Here is a 10,934-nt window from a genome sequence, read left to right as displayed (position 1 = left end):
CGCCGTAGTATTCTTACAGTCCAACACATCCTGTCTCGTGGGCAACCCGTGAGAACCGTGGCAGTAAAAGCTAATACCGGACAACGGGACAGGAGGGTGTCATTTGGCTGAGGCCAGCTCGTCCGTTGCTAAGGGAGGAAGTTGTCTGGCTGACGCATCAGCAGCTGGTAGGGAGCCAGTAGCCGCTGGTAAAAGCAGCGCCTGATTGATGGATCTGCAGGAGTCCAGGCGTCTTGCTAGTGCAGTCATTCACCCCACTATAAATAATGCGCCAACGGCTAGTCGGCTAGCGCTCGGCCCTCAGCAAGAAGCGTCTGGCATTAGCATATCTGAGCGGCCTTGCATAGCCTTGCTAATATGGAGAGAGTGGACGGACGGATGAACTGCAGCCTCCTTGGTGTCGCAAATATAATTTACGCTGTAGACTCACACGGATACCCGGGATATTTACGAGCTTGTTTATGAAGTTCGTCCCAAAGTCCGAAAGCTCTGATCTGGTTTTCAATAGCATTTTATTTAATGTAATCCTTTTACAGTGACATAAGTGATCTGCAAATCTTTCCCCATTGCGAGGAGGATGGCATCTTTGCTTTTATGCACAGTCAATTCATTACATGGATGTCAAAGCCTTTTACAATTCCCGGCGTTCCCGGAGGCACATCTTAAGGTGATTGACTTTTACTCTTTACCATTTCTTTTTTTTTTTCTTCGGTAGAAATATTGGTATTAATAGGGCCTTTATCCATTTTTTTTCTTCCATAAATCGTAAGACATGTACCTTAAGACAAAACCTTAAGAAAAAGTACCATTCTGAGATGCCGACTACCTTAATACAGAAGGAAAGAGCAACCACTACAAGTGGGAATGATTTCTACTAAACAATAGTAGCGTACTATTATGTAGCTTAACTAGTTAATCTTGAGGATGGAGTGAATGCCATCGAAAAGCTAGCAGCGGTTTCTGAGCTACATTAGCTTACCTGCATTGACGATACAGAACAAAAACAAAAACACAAGGATCGGTAAAAACTGGCCAGCTATCAGTTCATAGAATTTTAGCATATTTTTCGTATCAAACTGACATTTTTTTCGCCCCTTTCCAAAAAAATAAAAAACAAAAAAAAAAGCCCAAAACAATCACTGAACATCCAGGTACAAAAAAAAGCAACAAAATCAATTAGAGTAATAAAAATAAGAGTAGAGTGTAAATATATATTCATATTTATAAATTTCTAACTGTATTTACAAGAAAGTCACATTTCAAATGAACTGACTTTACTGTTGTAACAAACCATTGTTAGAATACTTTACTTTCGGACAGTCCAGTAAGTGAAATAAGCCTTTTTTGTTTTTTTTGTTTTTTCCAGAAAGATGTTTTGGTCTGGGAAAAAAGAACGACAGAAGGACAGACAGAAAGACAGAAAAGGTCCTTGTCTGTTAGCAATGAAAAATCTCCAAAATACTCCAACCATTCAGCAATTACGTCCCCAATCCACGTCTTCCAGCCCTTTTTTGAGTTCAGGGACACACAAAAATAAAAATAAAATAAAGGTCTCTCCTTTCAGACGCACAAAATCTGTCCCAAGTGCCCTAAAGCTTGTCCACACCAATGGCGAATGGTGTCTGGAAATGACTAGCCAACGCTTCCCTAGGCTAACTGCGAAAGTCTTTAGCGAGTCGTGTCCCGAAAAACCGTCCTCATCCAGTCTGTAGTGTGCACTATATGTGAGCACTGTCTTCTCTGTAGTGTGCACTGTATAGTATGCCTACGAGTTCATGAGGGAAGTCCAGCTCGGTGGCACACACTACAGCAGGTTGCCGGGTGGAGGGGGAGGGGAACTCAGCGCTTTTTGAAAGCCACCCCGCGGTTAGGATGAGGAGGGAATTTGGGCAGGCAGGGTTCATCGGCGCCGGGGTCGTGGGAGAAGACTGAATCTTCGCCGGACGAGCAGGTGGAGCTGCGCGTGTCGGGGAAGCTGGGAGAATACTGGTCCAGAGACATGGACAGGTCTAGGTACTCCTGAATTAAAACACATACAACAATTTATATGGGGGTGTTAATTGGACCTCAGGGTTAATCTTATCAAATGAGTTAATTAATTTATTGACAATTAATGACAATTTGGTTTAAAAAAAAATAAAATAAAATGTATTTATTACACTTAAAATAGCATTCCAGGCTAAAAAGAGAACATAATCAAACAGAATTTGAATACAATTAATATCATTATTAATATAATTAATACAAAAATATTATTGTATTTCTTATATTTGATTCTAACCTTTTAAATTACTCACCTGATTGGACGTCATTGAGAGAGTGCGGTCCAAGTCCTCCACAAGCTGTTTGAAGGTGGGTCTTTGAGAGGGGATAGCATGCCAGCAATCCCTCATCATCATATACCTGAAATACAGAAAGAGAGAGATCATGTGCCTTTGTCTTTTTTTTTAGGGAATAATGAAATTCTAGTTTGGAAAGTTGGGATCAGAGCAAAGGGTCAGCCAAGCTACAGCACCTCTGGAACAAAGAGCATTAAGGGCCTTGCTCAAGGGCCCAACAGCTGAGAGGACACTGGTATAGAACCCCCAACCTTGTAATCAATAACCCAGCGCTCCAACCACTGAGCCACCACATTTAGTTCCAGACATCTGAAGACCATCTGAAACAGATCGACGAGCTCATTTAATGCATGCACATCTAATTAGTCTTACAGTTCATGGGTGCACGTTGAGGGGCGGTCCATGCGGTGGCCCTCCTTCAGCAGCTTGAACAGCTCCTCTACAGGCACGCCTGGATACGGAGAACCGCCCAGAGTGAAGATCTCCCAGAGCAGCACCCCGAAAGACCACCTGCACCAAAGAGAGAGAGACAGATGCATAGTTTCAACATTAGGATGCTGGATAAACTATTGTATCAAGAATAGCAGGACTACATACTGTTGCAGAGCTCACAGAATCGTAAAAGAAGAGATGGGGAGACTTACACGTCGCTCTGATGGGTGTAGATCCGGTCAAACAGCGCCTCTGGAGCCATCCACTTCACTGGCAAACGACCCTGCAGTGAGCCACATACAGTCAGTACTTTCATCATCCATCAGTGATCCTTTCATTTTTTTTTGGAATTGCTAAACAGTGCTCATAATTTTGGGCAGAGGCTCCCAATCCTGGTTCTGAAGATGCCCTTGCCCCATACATTTCAGCTCAGGAAGGGATTGTTAATTAGATAACCAGCTGTATTTTAAGGGTGGAGCAGCTCTAATGGTAAACTGTACGAGCCTTCAAGAACTGACGAGCTAAGGAACTTAGGAGCTACACGATTTGGACCAAAGTATTGGGACACCTGCTCATGCAAGGGGTATTTACTCCCAATTTTATTGGCGAAACTGTCTCGATTATCCAGGGAAGGTGTTCTACTAGATTTTACAGCGCTGCTGTGATAGTGAGGTCAGGACGTTTGATGATCACCACCCCACTGCATACCAAACTCCCCAACTTGGCCCAAATCTACTGGATGGAGGACCAACCAGCACTCCAACAGTTCTCCACACGGACTAGACAATTGGTGTGTTCGTGCATTCATGCATATTTTAGTGTGACTGGAACTGAAAATCAGCGAGCGAATTACTTCACACTCACATTGGTGGTTTTCTTGTAGTAATCAATATGGTGGATGTCTCTGGCCAAGCCGAAGTCTGCGATCTTCATCACGTTGTCGTCGGTTACGAGGACATTACGGGCAGCCAGGTCTCTATGGATACACTGATTGAAAGAACACACAATTAAAATGATACAGTGGAGCAGAACATGAGTTACTCTGAGGGTTCGGAGAAGCTGTTATTTGACTAGACCACTAGGGTGTTTTATTTATTTATTTATTTTTACCTTTTTGGATGCCAGGTACTCCATGCCGCGTGCTACCTGATAGGCGCAGGACACCAGGTCTTTGATGGACATGTTCTCCACAGGCACCTGGTCGGGGTTGTAGCAGTACTCCATCCCTGGAGGACGACGAGCCCTCAGGTACTCCCTCAGGTTCCCCTTTGAGGCGAACTCCACGATGACGTAAAGCGGACCTGAAAGAGAACATAAGTATGCATGAGTGCCTACTGGTAGAATTTTAAATAAACGGTCATGAGCAATGGATTATATGTATATAAGGGGTGCACACAAATGTGACCTTTAAGGAAAAAGGTCAAGCTTCACAGAATGTTACTGGTGACCATCTTTGCCTGCTTTTAGATAAATGTGTAAAAAACTTATCAACAACTCTCCAATTAATTCTTCCAATTAATTAATTCATTTTTACCCAATTTTCCCCCTAATTTAGCTAAGCCAATAACCCACCCACTCACCAGGACCCCACCCCCCACACACACACACATAAATCATAAGGTCTGTGTTGATTCAGTCCTTGAACTGACATCATCCTACTGACGCTAGCCTAGTACCGCATCAATCCTTCAGCCATGAAAGCAAAGCCTCTTACCGTCCTGTGTGCAGGCTCCCAGCAGGTTGATTATGTTCTTGTGCTTGCCAATGATCTTCATCATCTCCATCTCAGAGATAAGGTCTGACAGGTCCTTCTCTGTGGCATCAGCTATTTAAAATAAATTAATTAATTAATTTAAAAAAAGACATTTATTAGCACACACACACCATTGAGTGACGGGTCACGCAACCCTCAACCTTTAGGCTCAGAGAGACACCTAATTAGCAAGGCTAGGGGTGATAAACAGCATGGATTTTGAACATTTAAGCCTAGTTTACTTCAAAATATGATGCAAGCTGGAAGAAATAACGACTCAATAATCAAATCGCCATTATTAGCCTGTCAATATTACGTTAAAGAAGAATTCTGACCACATAGTTTGATTAAATTACAAAAAATATGATTCAATGGATGATTAAATGTTGTATTTTTACCACAATTAAGTACATAAAAATACAAATAAATAAATAAATAAATAAAAACCACCGAATGGGACGACATAGTAGAATATTGCCAATATAACTAATATTAAAAGATTACGCGAATTAAAAAAATGTGAATAATGTATTCAACATTCACTCACACTACTTAATTTTACTGCTTCACTAATCTGTGTTTTATAATGCCAGTCGGTTTATCGCATAGTTTGTTTGTGGGTACACAGTCTACCCTTCTTTCTATTAAACCACTCTGTGAAGCACTTTGAGCTGCACTGATGTATTCAAGGTGCTATACAAATGAAGATGATCACCATCATCATCATTACAATTTAATTATCCTTAATCATCCAGAGGTCCCAGTACACCAATACGACCCCATCCCGCACAAGCCTCTATCAGAACGGTGAAACTTTTCCTTTCTGATAACTGTGGTATACACCTGAAGTCAAAACCTCTCATAACCATTATCCACATCTCTCTCTTGCTATGTGGCTCTTGCAGCACACATCTGAGCCTAATGTGACTGGACTAAGACATGCAATGTGTGTGGATTGGGGAAAATATCTAAGACTAGAAGTAAGGGGAATTTAAACTACATGGCATGTAGTTTGTTAGTCATTCATCAATGGATGTTGCCACCCATTATGATTCATTTGCTGTGTGAAGGCTGAGCTCTAAAGTGACCTGGGCAAGAGTACTAATGACTCTGGCCATTTATGAGGAACTAAAAAAGCCAAGGGAATGGATGTGTAGAGAAAAAAAAAGCGCATACGCAGCTAAAGGCAATATAGAGGCAAAGATGCTGCAGCACAACTGCAGAATACAAATGAGATCAAATGACTCAGTCCAAGTGTATGCTCCTGAGAAGACATCAAGGAGGGGGTTGGATGGGGGACTAAACTCTAACACTCCTCACTCCTTAGACTCTTTTAATCAAGTTTTGTTTGGAGGAGGACAACATTTGGGTTGCATCAGCCCCAATGCAATCCTCGGTTTACAGTAAGAGGTGTGGAGATCATCACTCACATTTCAGCATCTTGACAGCGACTTTGGTAATGCGGTTAGGTTTGTCTTTGTCCATGCCCAGAACCTCTCCCATTACCACCTGGCCAAAGCAGCCTTCACCCAGAGGCTTTCCCAGCACCAGCCTGACCATGGAGAGAAAGAAAGATTAGAGCACATTCAGTATAATCACCGCTACAGTTTAACCACTGTGCTTCTGGGCTCTGGAAAAACGCTACACAAAATTACCCTTAAGAAGACAGAAGTGTTTGTAAGTGGTTAAATATTTAATTTATTAATGGTCATTAAATTTGGTCATGAAAACCTTACAAATCACCAATAATGGCAACAACCTCTAAACGAAAGACCAACTATGACCTGTCTTTTGCCAAATAGTGAGCCCACAATCACAACACTACTGCTGAACATCAGAATGTGTGCATGTGTGTTTATGTGTGTGTATGTGTGCGTGCGCATTACTTGTCTCGGGGTAGTTCCCAGCGGGGATCCTGTGGCAGTTCATATTCAGAGACTCCAGACAGCATGGGGGAGCCACTAGAGGAGAGACGGGACGGTTTGACCAGCATGGCTCCAGAGTGCAGAGACGAGCTGGAGTCCACAGACACCTGTAAAGAGACACTTACAACTTACTCTCTATATCACAGTACTGCACCATGTGTGTACATAACGTGTGTGTGTGTGTGTGTGTGTTTTAACATTACAAATATGGCCTTACATTATGGACATATTGTTTAATTATTACTATTTATCTGTTAATTAAAATGCAATTACATGACAATTTTCTAGCAGGTTTTCTAAAACTGCTACAAATACTGCTCTGAAACCACTGTAAATGGCTAATCCTGCTAACTGTGCTGCTGTGTGTGAATGGCTAGACTTCTTCCACCCATACAGTAAGTAAAGGCACAGAATTAGCAAGTGCACAAAGGCCAAGCTGTTCAAGAGGCTGATACTGGTTTCAGAAACAGAGTAGCTCAAGTGTGCTAAACACATTTAGCTTGACTTGGCTTGTTATTTTTATAACTGCAAGTCTTTTCTCTTAAAACTACTACAATACTCAGAATACTGGCCCTGATGAGCCTAATCTCCACTTACCTTCTTCAGAACAAACACTGAAACCAACTGAATCAGTGGAGAAACATCAACCATTGATCACTCAATCAATTCAATTCAAACAATTATGAACTTATCATCTTATAATCTTTAGCCACGTTTCCCGGCACCTGTCAAGGCTAAGTGTTTAGTAGTAGTGTCGTTCAAACCCCTTATCTACTTTCTGTTACCTGTCTGCGCAGGGGGATGCTCTTGGCCAGCTTGTGGACGGCCATCTGGCTGTTGAAGTCGCTCTTCTTGGCCGTGCTGTGCATCTTGACCAGCACGGCGATCACCACCATCACGCAGATGAGGAAGAAGCCCACGCAGTAGATCAGGACCTCCAGGTACGTCTGGTTGGGCAGCGGCGTTGGGGGCACAGCTGCTCGGGAGGAGAGAAATGCCATGCGGGATGCGGCACAAAAGGGGAAAGAGTGAGACGGCTGGCTGTGGCTGAACCGGGTTGTCAGTGGCAAGGGACCAGGTCTCCAATTTCAGGTTTCCAATTCTGGTCTTGAAGGCCTGGATATACATTAGTGTTGTCCTGCACCTCTAACAAGATGATGCTTCACCTTGAAGCTGGAGACAGAATCCTAAGCAAACCCAATGTCCAATAGGAGGCCTAAGGGCAAAGATATTCCAGGACCAGGATGGGAAACCACTGAAGTATGGAAGTGATTGGCCTTTTCAGACATGAAACCCTCTATATCCCTGAGCCACAGGAATGTTTTCCTCTTTTATTTTGGTTTCTACACTGGCCAACAACCACATTCCTAGAGGAGCCAGTGCGTTTGCTAGCCATCGAGTGCAAATTATCCCTTGCTTTCCTTACAGAATTCCTTCTGGATAGACCACGGACAACCCAGGCTTTGCAGACCATAGAATAGGTTTCTACAGATGGCTGAATCCACACTAGTCCTCTAAAAACTGAGGTTTGGGACCTTGATGGAGCCAATATTGCCAAATTGGAAGATGGCACACTCCATAAGACAAGACAACACACAACCACACACACACACACACCCTTTCCCAAAACAACACCACCAAAAACCCACCCAAATCCACAGCAAACACACAGAAAGGGGAGGGAAATAAAAGTGTGCAGAGCCTTTAGCATGACTGCCACGCTGCATAGAGCACAAACTCCTATTGTAGCACCATAATCACGTCTTTCAAGCATCGGGTTTCAGCCCGCATTCTTCTGCTTATGCACCGGCAGGGAGAGAGAAAACTGCTGCTCGTGACACTTGGCAGCCTCCGTCTCCAGATAAGAGCACAAAAAAAAAAAAAAAAAAAAAGAAAGAAAAATGGCCAAAGTAAACGGTTACATAAGCGGAGAAGAAGCCAGCCTGATTTAAGGCGGGCGGATAAACTGTAAACTATACAGTAAACTACATTCGCTGGCATGCACTGGCCAGGGCACTCCATTTTAATCCAGGAGACGGTGCACGTCAGCAGGGCATAATCAGCTAGCTAGGTCATGGGGTAATGTTACATGATAAATCTGGATGATAAAGCTGGTTCTTACTCCAAGGAAGCAATTTTCCCTAGCCTTAAGGGCTCTGCCTAATAGAACCGGAGGTATGCAGTCACATTAGAAAAGTACTCCAAAAACATACAATACAGGTGCATTCCCATCCCAAACACAAAAATACAAACACACAGCTTATTCATACAGACAAATGCTTTATAAGATGATGCTAAATGTGTTCTTAAGTGACCGTACTGTTGTGAAATGGTTGCTGCTGGATGTTTAACCTGTTTAAGTGTAACCTGGCTTTTCCATCAGAAGAATGCAAAGAACAAGGGAAAGACACTCCAAAGTTCCACTTTGGTTAAAACACCAACACCACATACACAAAAAGTATCCAAAAGGCCCAAGTGTTGAGGCTTTGATTGACAAGCAGCTTGATAAACGGATGAACAGAGAAACAGAACCCATTCCAAGCACCGAATGGATCTGCTCGGCTCTGTTTGAGAGACGTTTATCAGAGCAAGCCCAAAGAGCACGCTACGTATTCATTTCTTGAGAAGAAATGACGCAAGCATCGTCCACTCTTGGGTAGTTTTGTCAATCATCTTGCCAAACACTGATGTCCTTTTGAAACAGGCTTGTAATTAAAGGAGTAGAATCAGGAAATATTAGAAAGGCAATGGACGTAGCCAAGCAAACCACCACCTCAAACATCTCTCTCTCTCTCTATCTGACTGCAGTATCTGCAATATCTGACTGCAGACTGACAGCAGTTTCAGGCAAGTTGGCTGCATGTGCAGACACTTGGTTTAGGTTCCCTGGGCAAGGCTAATCAATGGGCTAGATTTCAAGCTTTAGGCTAAACATTTGTTGGGGCGCATACAGATATTCACTGGGTAAACTATTACACATAGCTTTAGCTTGGTGGTCTGGCTAAGCTAATGGGTTATGTAGCTAGACATATTTTGCTCAATTACCATTTTAAGTTGGCTTTGCTAAAGTACACTTCTGTCATATTTTCAGAAAGAACCTGAGCATAATAGTAAGCTTTAGTCTAAAACCAAATAATACTTTCATTTTTTTTATGTCCATATAGCATATGTGGCCTGGGTAAGCTAATAGGTTATGTAGATGCTTCAATTTTTTAATTATCAGCATAAAATGTTGATTAGTAATCCCTAAATTTAGCCTCTAGGCTGAATGTGAGCTTTAATAACCTGAGGGCTTTGTGTGGGATGTGTGGTTTCCGGATAACTGAAATAATAAAGATATCCCTTCCTGAACGGTTACATACATAGCACATGCCTTCAAAGCCACTGGACTGAAACAGCTGGAGTGAAACTGCTGGTGAAAAAAGTGCTGCTCTGTAGTTCTGCAGTCAGTCCCTTCTTGAATATTCCAGCAGTTTTTACTTACCACCCAGTCACACCAACTTGTTTTGTCCATAAATAAATGCACTGTTGCTTTTTTAAATGACCTCATTCGAGCCAAATATATGGACGCAAATATGTGCACGCATGTGTGCAAGATCCGGAAACCACATGGAGAAAGGTGGCCGTTTTGGAATTAAACTGACCACAAATTTATTCTGGAGGAGGAACAGCCTAAAGCACACTATTACAGTTTTGGTTCAGCCCGTTTTATCAATATTTACAACTACTAAAATAAGCTGCTCAGTCATTTGTAACGGACACAGTAAGATACTGAGGGGTCCCTTTAAATGCCCGACCAAACTATGGTTCAGCTGTGGTGTTTATATTCAGTAATGATGCATCTAATCAGAAATCCAAATAACCCCCAACCTCATTTTCAGTTTAGCGGATGGGAGTGGTTTGACTTGGCTCATTAGTTCCATTTTAACAGAAAAGGGAAGAAGAAGAAGGAGAAGAACCATCCTGGTTCAACATCTTCCGTATATTATCAGGGAGGAGTGGTCGAACCACGCAGAGGAAGTGGCTTCCACACAGGACGGGTCCTTTTCAGCCACAGCACAACCACTACAGGCGCCATGATGAGCAACTTGAGCACTGGGCCGGAGCAAAGAGGAAAATAGCCAGTGATTGCATCCTCTGACCGCAATAGATTGACGAGGGTAAACCACAAGCAGCCCTAAACTTAGTTTGTGGAACAATAGGAGCTCCATCCACATCAACCACCTCATTAAAAGACCCAAACAGCAATCAGATGCTTCCAGATGAGCTTAATGGGCACTTAAGGAACAGCCCCAAGTTTACCAACAGTATGGTAAATGTGCCTACTGTAGATTTCTGTGTTTTCAGGCTTTTCCAAGCTTCTGTGGTTGCAATGGAAGTTGCAGCAACTCTAGACTGGGCTAGAATAGTAAGCGGTTGTGATTGGGCCATAGTGGTGCGTAGTGGCTGAACGTGGACCTTTTGTGTGAACTGCTGGTTCGAAAG

At 42.8% G+C, this 10,934-nt stretch overlaps 1 protein-coding gene across 3 annotated transcripts in view; it reads right to left on the bottom strand.

The window, feature by feature from the left end:
• Nucleotides 1–495: 495 nt before the first annotated feature.
• The window catches only part of fgfr1a (fibroblast growth factor receptor 1a), a 52,033-nt gene continuing 41,594 nt past the window's right edge, over nucleotides 496–10,934 (bottom strand). For all 3 annotated transcript variants that reach the window (XM_072682417.1, XM_072682419.1, XM_072682418.1), the window contains exons 9-18: nucleotides 7,235–7,425; nucleotides 6,411–6,556; nucleotides 5,955–6,076; nucleotides 4,486–4,596; nucleotides 3,882–4,072; nucleotides 3,636–3,758; nucleotides 2,984–3,054; nucleotides 2,712–2,849; nucleotides 2,298–2,403; nucleotides 496–2,019 (exon numbers count right to left, since the gene is read on the bottom strand). In XM_072682417.1, coding sequence (XP_072538518.1) covers nucleotides 1,840–2,019; nucleotides 2,298–2,403; nucleotides 2,712–2,849; nucleotides 2,984–3,054; nucleotides 3,636–3,758; nucleotides 3,882–4,072; nucleotides 4,486–4,596; nucleotides 5,955–6,076; nucleotides 6,411–6,556; nucleotides 7,235–7,425 — 1,379 coding nt within the window. In that variant the 3' untranslated portion in view covers nucleotides 496–1,839. The remainder of the gene's footprint in view (nucleotides 2,020–2,297; nucleotides 2,404–2,711; nucleotides 2,850–2,983; nucleotides 3,055–3,635; nucleotides 3,759–3,881; nucleotides 4,073–4,485; nucleotides 4,597–5,954; nucleotides 6,077–6,410; nucleotides 6,557–7,234; nucleotides 7,426–10,934) is intronic.

Source organism: Salminus brasiliensis, chromosome 6 (genome assembly GCF_030463535.1).
Source record: "Salminus brasiliensis chromosome 6, fSalBra1.hap2, whole genome shotgun sequence".
Lineage (NCBI taxonomy): Eukaryota > Metazoa > Chordata > Actinopteri > Characiformes > Bryconidae > Salminus > Salminus brasiliensis.
The sequence above is the reverse complement of the archived record's forward strand: the minus strand, read 5'-3'. Positions and strand labels throughout refer to the sequence as shown.